Source organism: Oryctolagus cuniculus, chromosome 4 (assembly GCF_051225735.1).
Source record: "Oryctolagus cuniculus isolate XC-2025 breed Fujian yellow rabbit chromosome 4, ASM5122573v1, whole genome shotgun sequence".
NCBI classification, from domain to species: domain Eukaryota; kingdom Metazoa; phylum Chordata; class Mammalia; order Lagomorpha; family Leporidae; genus Oryctolagus; species Oryctolagus cuniculus.
In genome coordinates, this window is record NC_142870.1 from 56122912 (window position 1) to 56136404 (window position 13493).

The 13493-nt window shown below is 42.5% G+C and overlaps 1 protein-coding gene across 45 annotated transcripts in view; it reads right to left on the reverse strand.

The window, feature by feature from the left end:
• Positions 1-13072, reverse strand: part of SENP7 (SUMO specific peptidase 7) — a 197523-nt gene extending 184451 nt beyond the window's left edge. For 21 of the 45 annotated variants that reach the window (XR_016233075.1, XM_070072018.2, XM_051819127.3 and 18 more), the window contains exon 1: positions 12838-13052. Coding sequence is in view for 24 of the 45 variants with exons in the window: in XM_070072018.2 (XP_069928119.2) it covers positions 12838-12877 (40 nt within the window). In the remaining 21 variants the exon portion in view is untranslated. Of the gene's footprint in view, positions 1-12837 lie in introns of all 45 variants that reach the window. The other 24 variants (XM_070072012.2, XM_051819115.3, XM_089331615.1 and 21 more) reach the window with 14 other exon arrangements.
• Positions 13073-13493: the final 421 nt, after the last annotated feature.

Sequence of the window (13493 nt, forward strand, 5' to 3'; positions counted from 1 at the left end):
GCCACCATTGCTGGAAGCCAGGTGGCCACATGGCCCAACCACTGGTGTCAGCTCCACCTCCATCCTAATGGGATTCAATGCTCCTACATCCCTGCCCACCTTCCAGCAAAGTTTTAAAAGGACCTGTCCCTGAACACGTGGCTCTCTTTCTCTCCGTCTCCTGATCCATCTCCCCCTTTTCCTCTGTCTCTTGATCTCTCTCTCTGGATCTCTCTCTCACACTCTCCTTCTCTTTTTCCCTCTTCACCCCTTCCCTCCAGTCTGTCGGGTTTTCCCCAATAAACCCTTTCCCTTAAAACAAACAAACAAACAAACAAAAAAAGAATGCCTATTGACAAAAAATAACAAATGCAGACAAAGATGTGGAAAAATGGAACTCTTATACACTATTGGTGGGAATGTAAATTAGCACAGTCATTATAGAGAATAGTATGGAGACACCTTAGAAAACTAAATATACATCTTCCACATGATCCACTTATCTCACTACTGAGTATATTCAAAGGAAATGAAATAAGAAAATTGAGAAAACATCTGCACTTACATGTTTATTTCAGAACTATTTACAACAGTCAAAATAAGGAATCAACCTAGGCGCTCTTTAATGGATGAATGGATAATATATATGTGTGTGTGTGTGCAGAATATATAAATGTATATATTATATAGCATGTTTATATGTACATAATGTGTATATTTATAGTGTATATATAACATGTTTGTATATATACAGTGGAAAATTATTCAGCTATAAAAAATGTAGAGGATGACATTGTGGTATAGTGGGTTAAGCCATCGTCTGCTACACCAGCATCCCATGTAAGGGCCAGTTCAAATCCCAGCTGCTCCAGTCCAATCCAGCTCATAGCTAATGTGCCTGAGAAAGCAGCAGACGATAGCCAGATGCTTTGGCCTCTGCTTCCTACATGGGAGACCCAGATGGAATGCCTGGCTCCTGGTTTCAGCCTGGACTGGCCAGTGTGAATATCTGGGGAATGAACCAGTAGATGGAATAACTGTCTTTCTCTCTCTCCCTCTAATGCTTTGCCTTTCAAGTAAATAAATAAATATGAAAGAAAAACAAAGAGAGCAAGAAAGAAACAAACAGAGAGAGAGAAAAAGAGGGAGGAAGGAAGGGTGAGGAGGGAGGGAATGAGGAAAGAAGAGATAGATAACATAGATAGAGAGAATGAATGAATATGAACGATAGTGGTGTGTTCCCAAAAAGAAAAACAGTATTAACTGGAAAGGGATACAAGTAAGGCTTCTGAGATGCTGAAAATGTTCTAGATCTTTATCTAGATGGTAACAAAGATATATGAGACTATTTCAAAAAGTTCATGGAGTTTAGTTTTAGGTGTTTAGGTTAGCGGTTAAGACATTTGCATTCCACGTTAAATACATGGGTTCAATTCTAGGCTTGGGTTTCTGACTACAACTTTTTGCCAACAGACCCTGGCATGCATCAGTAATGATTCAAATGACTGAGTTCATGCCACCCACAAGAGTCAGCCACATAGAACTGGATTGCATCCCAAGATCCTGGCTTTAGCTCCAACCCCAGCATAGACCTGACCATTGCAGACATTTGGGGAGTGAACCAATTACCAATGCACAGGGAAGTGTTTCTCTCTCTTCCTCCCTCCCTCCCTCCCTCTCTCTCTCTCTCTCTCATTAAAAAAAAAAGTTTTTAGAAAATGGAATTCAGGGGCTGGCGCCTCTGCTCACTAGGCTAATCCTCCGCCTTGCAGCGCCAGCACACAGGGTTTTAGTCCCGGTCGGGGCGCCGGATTCTGTCCCAGTTGCCCCTCTTCCACGCCAGCTCTCTGCTATGGCCCGGGAAGGCAGTGGAGGATCGCCCAAGTGCTTGGGCCCTGCACCCCATGGGAGACCAGGAGAAGTACCTGGCTCCTGCCTTTGGATCAGCGCGGTGCGCCGGCTGCAGCACGCAGGCTGCAGTGGCCATTGCAGGGTGAACCAACTGCAAAGGAAGACCTTTCTCTCTGTCTCTCTCTCTCACTGTCCACTCTGCCTTTCAAAAAAAAAATGAAAATGGAATTCAGAGATAAGCATATTTTTGGTACAAGGAAAATTTGGAAATCCAAAGTAAAAAAAAAAAAACAGGAATATTTAAGAGAAAATGGCAGCAAACCAGACCCAAATCTAGCAGGAGAAGAGAAATAATTAAAATCAGAGAAGAAATCAATAGGATTGAATCCAAAAGAACATTACAAGAAATCAGCCAAACGAGGAGCTGGTTTTTTGAAAAAATAAACAAAATTGACACCCCATTGTCCCAACTAACTCAAAAAAGAAAAGATTCAAATCAGTAAAATCAGAGATGAAAAAGGAAATGTAACAACAGACACCACAGAAATAAAAAGAATCGTCAGAAATTACTACAAGGACTTGTATGCCAGCAAACAGGGAAATCTATTAGAAATGGATAGAATCCTGGATAGATACAACCTACCTAAATTGAACCAGGAAGGCATAGAAAACCTAAACAGACCCATAACTGAGGCAGAAATTGAAACAGTAATTAAGGCCCTCCCAACAAAGAAAAGCCCAGGACCAGATGGATTCACTGCTGAATTCTACCAGACATTTAAAGAAGAACGAACTCCAATTCTCCTCAAACTATTCAGAACAATCCAAAAAGAGGGAATCCTCCCAAATTCTTTTTATGAAGCCAGCATCACCTTAATTCCTAAGCCAGAAAAAGATGCAGTATTGAAAGAGAATTACAGACCAATATCCCTGATGAACATAGATGCAAAAATCCTCAATAAAATTCTGGCCAATAGAATGCAACAACACATCAGAAAGATCATCCACCCAGACCAAGTGGGATTTATCCCTGGTATGCAGGCATGGTTCAATGTGCACAAAACAATCAATGTGATATACCACATTAACAGACTGCAGAAGAAAATCCATATATTATCTCAATAGATGCAGAGAAAGCATTTGATAAAATACAATACCCTTTCATGACGAAAACCCTAAGCAAACTCGGTATAGAAGGAACATTCCTCAATACAATCAAAGCAATTTATGAAAAACCCACAACCAACATCCTATTGAATGGGGAAAAGTTGGAAGCATTTCCACTGAGATCTGGTACCAGACAGGGATGCCCACTCTCAACACTGCTATTCAATATAGTTCTGGAAGTTCTAGCCAGAGCTATTAGGCAAGAAAAAGAAATTAAAGGGATACAAATTGAGAAGGAAGAACTCAAACTATCCCTCTTTGCAGATGATAGGATTCTTTATTTAGGGGATCTAAAGAACTCTACTAAGAGACTATTGGAACTCATAGAAGAGTTTGGCAAAGTAGCAGGATATAAAATCAATGCACAAAAATCTACAGCCTTTGTATACACAGGCAATGCCACGGCTGAGGAAGAACGTCTAAGATCAATCCCATTCACAATAGCCACAAAAACAATCAAATACCTTGGAATACACTTAACCAAGGATGTCAAAGATCTCTATGATGAGAATTACAAAATCTTAAAGAAAGAAATAGAAGAGGATACCAAAAAATGGAAAAATCTTCCATGCTCATGGATTGGAAGAATCAACAAAATCAAAATGTCCATTCTCCCAAAAGCAATTTATAGATTCAATGCAATTCCAATCAGGATACCAAAGACATTCTTCTCAGATCTAGAAAAAATGATGCTGAAATTCATATGGAGGCAAAAGAGACCTCAAATAGCTAAAGCAATCTTGTACAACAAAAACAAAACCAGAGGCATCTCAATACCAGATTTCAGGACATACTACAGGGCAGTTGTAATCAAAACAGCATGGTACTGGTACAGAAACAGATGGATAGACCAATGGAACAGAATTGAAACACCAGAAATCAACCCAAACATCTACAACCAACTTATATTTGATCAAGGATCTAAAACCAATTCCTGGAGCAAGGACAGTCTATTCAATAAATGGTGCTGGGAAAACTGGATTTCCATGTGCAGAAGCATGAAGCAAGACCCCTACCTTACACCTTACACAAAAATCCACTCAACATGGATTAAAGACCTAAATCTACGACCTGACACCATCAAGTTATTAGAGAACATTGGAGAAACCCTTGAAGATATTGGCACAGGCAAAGAGTTTCTGGAAAAGACCCAGGAGGCACAGGCAGTCAAAGCCAAAATCAACTATTGGGATTGCGTCAAATTGAGAAGTTTCTGTACTGCAAAAGAAACAGTCAGGAGAGTGAAGAGACAACCAACAGAATGGGAAAAAATATTTGCAAACTATGCAACAGATAAAGGGTTAATAACCAGAATCTACAAAGAGATCAAGAAACTTCACATTGGCAAACTCAAGAGGCTTCCATAGCCTTGGCAACTCATGACAAGAGCCTCGGGTGATTACTGACTCCATAAATAAGAGTGTCAATTGTTAAATCAACAACGGGAGTCACTGTGCACTTACTCCTCATGTAGGATCTCTGTCCTTAATGTGTTGTACTATGTGAATGAACGGCATAACTAGTACTCAAACAGTATTTTTCACATTGTGTTTCTGTGTGGGTGCAAACTGTTGAAATCTTTACTTAGTATATACTAAATTGACCTTCTGTATATAAAGATAATGGAAAATGAATCTTGATGAAGAATGGGATGGGAGAGGGAGTGGGAGATGAGATGGGTGCAGGTAGGAGGGTGGTTATGGGGGGAAAAAGCTGCTATAATCCAAATGTTGTACTTTGGAAATTTATATTTATTAAATAAAAGTTAAAAAAAACATTACAACAGACCTAAAAATAAAATGTGAATAGGAGAGGGAGGAGGAAGAGGGGTATGAGTGTGGGTGGGAGGGTGGGAATGGTGGAAAGATCATTATATTCCTAAAGTTGTATTTATGAAAAAATAAATGATTATTCAAAAAAAAGAAGGAACAATACAATGCTGCAAATGAAGTCAGCAGCAGCAGACTACATTAATTTGTAAGGAGAAATTATCTGTGCCCTAAGTGAAGAACATTGAGAACTGTTAGCAGAAACAACAGCCAACACCATAGATACTTCAACTCATTTAGCTTATACAATTCAAACTGAAAAATTAAAGTAGAAATACTTTTCTGCTCAATAGTTGCCAGAACTGTTGCACCAGGTCAGCTGCAGACAAGAGCAGAGCTCTCAATGGAAATGTTAAACAAGTGGTAGAAAGATCATGCTGCACTTCTTCAAAGAAATGTTAGTAGGATATGAAATATGGCCTTATCAACACAATCCTGAAAGAAAAAAAAAAGCACAATGCAATGACTATCAAGATGTGGAGTTTCCCAGTCTGTGGAAGTTATTCAGTCAAAGCAAAAATGGACTAGTCAAGAGCAAATGGCATGGGGTCAGCACTGTGGTGTTGTGCACAATGCCACTGCCTTCAGTGCCAGCATCCCATATGGACACCAGTTCAAGACCCAGGTGCTCCACTTCCAATCATCCCTCTGCTATGGCCTATAAAGCCAGTGGAAGATGGCCCAAGGCCTTGGGACTCTGCACCCACATGGAGGACCCAGAGGAGGCTTCTGACTCCTGGCTTTAGTTCGGTGCAGCTCCGGCCTTTGCGACCAATTGGAGAGTGAACCAACAAAGGAAGACCTTGATCTCTCTCTCTCTCTCTGCCTCTCCTTCTCTCTGTGTAACTCTGACTTTCAAATAAATCCTTAAAAAAAAAAAAAAGAAGAAGAAGAAGATGGCCCAAGTCCTTGGGCCCCTGCACCCACATGGGAGATCCAGAAGAAGCTCTTGGCTCCTGGCTTCAGATCAGCTCAGCTCTGGCTGTTGTGGCCATTTGGGGAGTGAACCAGAGGATGAAAGACCTCTCTCTCTTTCTATCTTGCACTCTCATAGCCTGTAACTCTACATCTCAAATAAATAAAGAAAATCTTTTTTAAGAATCTTAAAAAAAAAAAAAAGAGCAAGTGCCATAACAATAGTTTTGGGGGATAGTCCAGGCATTTTGCTAATTGACTTTTTAAGGGCCAAAGAAAAATAACTGAGAAGATCAGAAAAATTTCTGAGAAGATCAGACAGAGTTTTAGCAAAAAAATACCCAGGAAATATTCACCAACATTATTTTCCACCCCAAAACAATGCTCTTTCTCATTCCTCTCATCAAACAGGGGCAATTTTGTGAGAGTTTCAATAGGAAATCATTAGGTATTTAACTGATTTGCCTCCTTCTGATTTTTGTTTCCTAATCTTAAAAAATCTATAAAGTCACCTATTTTTCTTCTGTTGATAGTGGAAAAAAGACTGCACTAACCTGATTAAATTCCCAGTACCCTCAGTTCTTTATGGATGGACTAGATGACTAGCATGATTGCTTGCAAAGATGTCTTGAATTTGATGGAGCTTATGTTGAGAATTTTTTTTTCCTTTTAAGTCTGTTTTCCACAAACTTTTTTTAAAAATTTTATTTTATTTATTTGAAAGGCAGAAATAGAGAGAGGAGAGAGAAAGATCTTCCAAGCACTGGTTCACTCCCCAAATGGCTACAATTGCCAAAGCTGGGCCAGGACAAAGCCAGGAGCTTCTTACAGGTCTTTGCAGGGGCTGAAGCACTTGGGCCATTCTCCACTGCCTTCCCATGCACATTAGCAGGGAGCTGGATTGGAAGTGGAGCAGCTGGGACTCAAACTGGTTCCCATAGGAGAACCCAGTGCCACAGGCAGAGGCTTAATCTTTTACACCACAGTCCCGGTGGCTATTTTCCACAAACTTTTTAAAAATTTTTTGTAAGAGAGACTGCTCCAATACATGATTCACTCTGCAAATACCAGCAATGGAGCCAACAAATTCAATTTAAGTCTCCTACATGGGTAGCAGGAATCCAACTACTAGAGCCATCTCTGCTGCTACCCAAGGCTATATTAGCCGGAAGCTAGAGTCAGGAAGCAAAGCCAGGTATTAAACTCAGGCTGCAGATGTGAACATCTTGCCTATTGCCCGCCTGACATACTTTTTTAAATTGTTTTACTGACAACAATTCTACATAATTATGCACTACAAGTGTAACATTTCAATACATGTATACAGTGTATACTGATCAAATCAGAGTAATCCCCTTTAAGCCTGAATAGTATGTTCCAGTAATTAGAGGAAAGACAACAAATATGTTCTCCAGGTCTTTTAGAAAACATAGGGTTGGGCTGGCGCCACGGCTCACCTGGCTAATCCTCTACCTGCGGCACCGGCACCCCGGGTTCTAGTCCTGGTTGGGGCGCTGGATTCTGTCCCGGTTGCTCCTCTTTCAGTCCAGCTGTCTGCTGTGGCCCAGGAAGGCAGTGGAGGATGGCCCAAGTGCTTGGGCCCTGCACTCGCATAGGAGCTCAGGAGGAAGCACCTGGCTCCTAGCTTCAGATCGGTGCAGCGCTGGCCATATCGGCCACTTGGGGAATGAACCAACGGAAGGAAGACTTTTCTGTCTCTGTCTCCCTCTCTCTCTCTGTCTAACTCAGCCTGTCAAAAAAAATTTTTTGAATAAATAAAATTTAAAATTTTTAAAAATTAAAAAAAAAAGAAAATATAGGGTTGTTCCTTGGGCCACACACATGACCATCCACAAGAAAAGTGATTTTTGTAGACATCACCAGGAATGCCCCATAAGTGTCACTATGGCAAAACTGGAAGAGTCTACAATGTTACCCAGCATGCTGTTTGAAGTCCCCTCATACTCTAATTTTAATGTCCTAATTCTACCTTTAAATTTTCATAAATTGAATATATTTCCTCAGCCATATTTATGATTGCCTTTTACTCAGCCACAACACTGTCCAACATTCCTAGAATATGTTGATGCTTCGTCAAAAGTTTTCCTGGGGCAGGCACTGTGGCGTAGCAAGTAAAGCCGCCGCTTGCAGTGCTGACATTACATATGGGTGGCCTGTTCAACTCCAGGCTGCTCCACTTTCCATCTAGCTCTCTGCTATGGCCAGGGAAAGCAGTAGAAGATGGCCCAAGTCCGCATGGGAGATCCCAAAGTAGCTCCTGGCTCCTGGCTCCTGGCTTCAGATTGGCACAGCTCTGGCCGTTGCAGCCAACTGGGGAGTGAACCACTGGATGGAAGACCTCTCTCTCTCTCTCTCTCTTTTTCTCTCTCTCTCTCTGCCTCTCCTTCTCTCTGTGTGTAACTCTGACTTTCCAGTAAATAAATAAATCTTTTTAAAAAAATTTTTCCTCTCAGCAATAAAAAATTATTCTAAAGCACTAAAATGGCATCAATCAACTCACTCAAAACAATGGAATAATCTTTATTCCAACAAACTTATTCTACACATTCCCATTTCAGTAATATGCATTTACAAATGAAATTAAGAAAAACTATTTCATTTCTCAAGTTCTCAAATACGAACCTGTCATTCTACAACATACTGTCTTCGATACTTCAAACTCCCTCACTCCCACCAAATTCTCTTTGCCCCCACATTTTGTCACATCTTTTAATGCTATGTAACTAAGTAAAACTAAACACAGTTTTTGTTTCCATATTCTTGCTCCAATATTGCTTAGTACCACTGAGGAAAGTCACATAGTTTTAACAACTGCCTGGCTGGCACCGCAGCTCACTAGGCTAATCCTCCACCTGTGGTGCCAGCACCCCGGGGTTCTAGTCCCAGTCAGGGTACCGGATTATGTCCCGGTTGCTTCTCTTCCAGTCCAGCTGTCTGCTGTGGCCCAGGAAGGCAGTGGAGGATGGCCCAAGTGCTTGGGCCCTGCACCTGCATGGGAGACCGGGAGGAAGCACCTGGCTCCTGGCTTCGGATCAGCGCGGTGCACCAGCATCAGCGGCCATTGGGGGGTAAACCATCGGAAAAGGAAGACCTTTCTCTCTCTCTCTCTCTCACTGTCCACTCTGCCTGTCAAAAAAAAACCTGCCACTACTAAAAATGCATACTTGTTTTAACCAAGACTTCCTCTTCCATCCAATTTTCTCAGCTTACTTTTGCTATTTCCTCATCACCACCCATTCATTTAGCCTCTTGAAATCTGGATCTTGTATTCTGCTTTTACCAGTAGTAAAACTGGTCTCCTAATTGCCAAATTCAGTACCCTCATACTACTTTAACTCTCTGAAACAATGTTAGTATTCTTTTTCATCCTCCTCCACTAAACCTATCACTGCCTAACTGCATACCAATGTCATGCTCTCCCTACTTTGAAATTCATCATGTGATTCAAGACTTCTCACTCTGCTATTTTTGTGGGTAATTCCATTCATTCCAATGGATTCAGCTAACATTTCTACAAGTAATATAGCTGTATCATGATTAATTGTAGGTTCTCATTTTGAACTTCAATTATGACTCATTTTAATTCCAATGCAAAGCAAGCATCCATCCTCTGGACCTACTCAAACTTGTATAACAAGAACACAAGGTATATCAACACAGAACACTAGTACCTCAAAGATGAAACTGGGGAGAGGAGAGATATTCAAAATCAAGTTTTAAAAACACGGAGGGGTTTGTGTTGTGGCACAGTGAGTTAAGCTGCTGCTTGTGATGCCAGCATCCCGTATCAGAGTGCTAGTTCAAGTCATGGCTGCTCTGCTTCAAATACACCTCCATTCTACTGTGCCTGGGAATGCAGCAGGTGATGGTCTAGGTATTTGGGTTTCTGCACCCTCAAGGGAGTGGTGTTCCTGATGCAGTCATTTGGGGAATGAACCAGTGGATGGAAGATACTTTCTCTTTCTTTCTCTCTTTCTCTCTTTCTCTCTCTCCCTCACTCCCTCCCTCCCTCCTACTCCCTTTCCCCCTCCCTCCCTCTACTCTCTGTTGCTCTGCCTTTCAAATAAAATAATATTTTCTTAAAGAAAAAGAAAATAAAAACCCTGCAAGCTCAGCCATTCTCTTGAAGAAGCATAATGTGCAACAGCACATAAAATGCTCTGAAAATCTAGCAGCAAAACAAATTTTCTACCTATAGTCATTACACTCATTTCCATGAAATCCTTTCCCTTACCTCCACTCCACTGCAGTAAATAGTTTAAACTATAGATTATGTAATCAGACCAGATTTTTGAATCCTGTTTCTTAATAGTTATAGTTAACAGTTATCCTCTCTAAATCTCTGTTTCCTCACCTGTAAAGCATAAATAATCACCTTAAAAAGCTTTTGAAAGAATTAGTTTATAAAGTTCTTAGCACTGTACCTAACCACCTGCTTAAAAAATATATATATTCTTAACTGCAAATGAGAGTGACACAGATCTCTAAGGGTGTTCCAGGAATAATCAATCAGTTGAAAACCTGCAAATTAATTTAACTTTCCTGGTTTTTTTTTTTAAGATTTATTTATTATTTATTTGAACAGCCAAGTGCGAGAGAGACAGAGAGACAGAAAGAAACCTTTCATCTGTTGTTTCATTCTTCCTTAACGACCACAACAGATGGGGCTATGGCAGGCTGAAGCCCTGAGCCAGAAAGTCAATCCAGGTCTCCCACATGGGTGGCAGGAACTCATGTACTTGAGCCATCATCTACTGCATCCTGGACCATTTACACTGGACCATTTACAAAGAGCTGGATAGGAAGCAGAGTAGCCAGGACTAGAACATGCACTCCAGTACATGATCTGGGTATCCCAAGTAGCAGCTTAACCACTTGCACTATAACACCTGCCCCAGAATCTTCCTTTTTGTTTTTAAGATTTATGTATTTGAGCGGCCAGTGCTGTAGCACAGTGGGTTAACGCCCCAGCCTGCAGTGCCAGCATCCCATACGGGCGCCAGTTTGAGTCTCGGCTGTTCCACTTCCAATCCAGCTCCCTGCTAATGTGCCTGGAAAAGCAGCAGTGGATGGACCAAGTCCTTGGGCCCCTGCACCCACATGGGAGACCCAGAAGAAGCTCCTGGCTGCAGATCGGCTCAGCTCTAGCTGTTGCAGACGTTTGGGGAGTGAAGCAGCAATGGAAAACCTCTCCGTTTCTCTACCTATCCCTGTAACTCTTACAAATAAATAAAATAAAAATAAAATCTTTTAAAATATATTTATTTAGAAAGGCAGAGAGGGAGAATCAGAGAAAGAGATCTTTCATCTACTGGTTTACTGCCCAAATGGCCACAACAGCCAGTCCTGAGCCATTCAGAAGCCAGGACCCAGAAATTCCATCCTGGTCTCCCATTTGGGTGGCACAGGCCACCTTGGCCATCTCCCACTGACTCCCCAGGCACACAAGCAGGAAGCTGGTTCAGAAGCAGAGCAGTCAGGACTCCAACTGGCACTCCAATATGAAATGCCAGCATCCCAAGTGGCAGTTAACCCACTGAGTCACAATAGTCCCAAAACGTTTCTATTTGTTTTTTTTAAGATCTATTCATTTATTTGAAAGGCAGAATTACAGACAGAAAGGGAGAGAGGGAGAGGCAGAGAGAGAGAGAGAGAGAGAGACTCTTCCATCAGCTGGTTCATTCCCCAAATGGCCAGAATGACCAGGGCTCAGCCAGGCTGAAGCCAGGAGCTTCATCCAGGTCTCTCACATGAAGGCAGGGACTTGGGCCCACCTCAAGGGCATTTCCAGGCATATTAGCAGAAAGCTGGATAGGACGTTGAGCAACCAGCAATCTCAGGCATTGCATGTGGCAGCTTAACATGCCATGTCACAATTCCAGCCCCAGAACTTTCCTGTTTTAATTCAAAACTTTATTGAAATTTCTAGTCTATAAGTCTAATACTTGCATATCTGTTGTACTTCTGCTTTTAAGCATTTTTAATGGTGATTCTCGCTTGCTCCCACATACTTCATTATTCCATTCAACTGTTAGAGAATATGTCTCTGTTGCCTTTTTTTTTTTTTAAATCCCTTGCAGTGAAAACCAAACAACCAAAAAAACGTTCGAGATTCACTTTCAGAGGGCACTCCTTAATAAATCTGAAACTGTTAGCACTGCTTCTACAAAAATAAGTAGCACAATTAAAAACTGTTTCATCAGATGTTAGCTTGTGTACTGGATGGCAAGCTCATTAGAGTCCTGGTCCTCTCCTCGCCCGTCTGAAGGGCTTAAGCTAAAGGCTTGAGAGACCTTGGTGGATGAAATGTTTGACAAAACTTGTTGCCCGGGAGGAACTCTATCTCACATCTTATAATTCCATTTTGTGCCATCGAGACATACACACTACAAGAAGCTCAACACCATCATTTAAACCTTAAAGCAATTTCGAAGACAAAACTATGTTTCAGAATAACAAGACAACGAAAGCACGGCTTCAAGTCCTTTGTTCGACTCTCAATCACTTTTGGAAAATGCAGGACAAAGCTGGAAAAGCAAAAAAGAAAGAAAAAGAAAAAGGCTACGGTGCGGGCGCGTTCCGAAGGAGAGAGGGAGGCATTTCTCGACCGAACGAAGTGTCAATTAGCAAGCCCCGCCTTTCGTCCGTGCAGCGGCTTCTACCTGCCCCGGGTGGGGGCAGGGAGGCCCAGAGGGAAGCCAGGCAATAGAGGGGAGTGGGGTCAGCCGCGGAGCTGGCGCTGAAACCCGAACGTCGGTGGAATAACGGGAAGGCGTGGCAGGAGAGGGGCAAGCCAACCGGAGAGAGCCGTGGGCCCAGGGCGCTCAGCGTTTGCCAGAGGGGAAAATGAAAGGGCTGTCGAGGTGAAAAACAGCTGAGGTTTCGATGACAGCTCGGACTGGGTTTTCGGTTCGGGGGGCGGGGGCGACCCAGAGGCCTTCCATTGTGCGCGCCCCTCCTTCTCCGTCCCCTCCCCTCCCCGCCCTGGGCCGCAACGCCTGTCGCCGCCTGCGCCTCCCATTTGCCCAGCCAGGTAGGAGACAAGCAGATCAGTCCTCCTCTAACCCTTCCTCACCGGATGAAGATCGCCGTCGCCCGAGCTTCCTCTTGTCCATCTTTTTCTCCAGCTTCTGGACTCCCGGTTGCAGGCGCTGTCACCTCAAGACCCCTCAGGCTTGGGGGAAGGAGGGGGAAAGGGAGAGGGGAAGAAAAAAAAAGAAAAAAAAAAAAAACAGGGAAGTACGAGCTACGCTTGCGCAAGAGCCATCGCCGGCCCTCAGACCGGAAATCAGCTGCCCCTCCCACCTCCACCCGGAAATCACTTCCTGGGACTTGTTTTCTCTGCTCGCTGCCACCGTCTGTGTATTATTTGGTGGCAGTCTTTGTTTGATTTCTGCGTTTCTGGAGAAGTGAAGCTGGGTGCTCGATTTTAGCCTAGATTCCTAAAAGGTGTATTTATTTCGAAGACTAGGTCGGCAAAAATTATGAGGAGAGAACGTTAAGAAAACTCTAGTTCACTCGACCTCCCTAGGTGGCCCTAGAATAGAATGAAACGTTACCATTTGCAATATTGATGGTCTCACAGCCTGTCCTATATGTTTGTCCTCAAGGGGCTTCCTCAAATTCAAAAACATTAAGTTTGCATGATCACCTTATAATAATAGGCTAGCAGTTTAGCATTGGAACAGAAATAAATTTAGGTCAGCAAAGAGAAAGTATCCTCCTAATAAA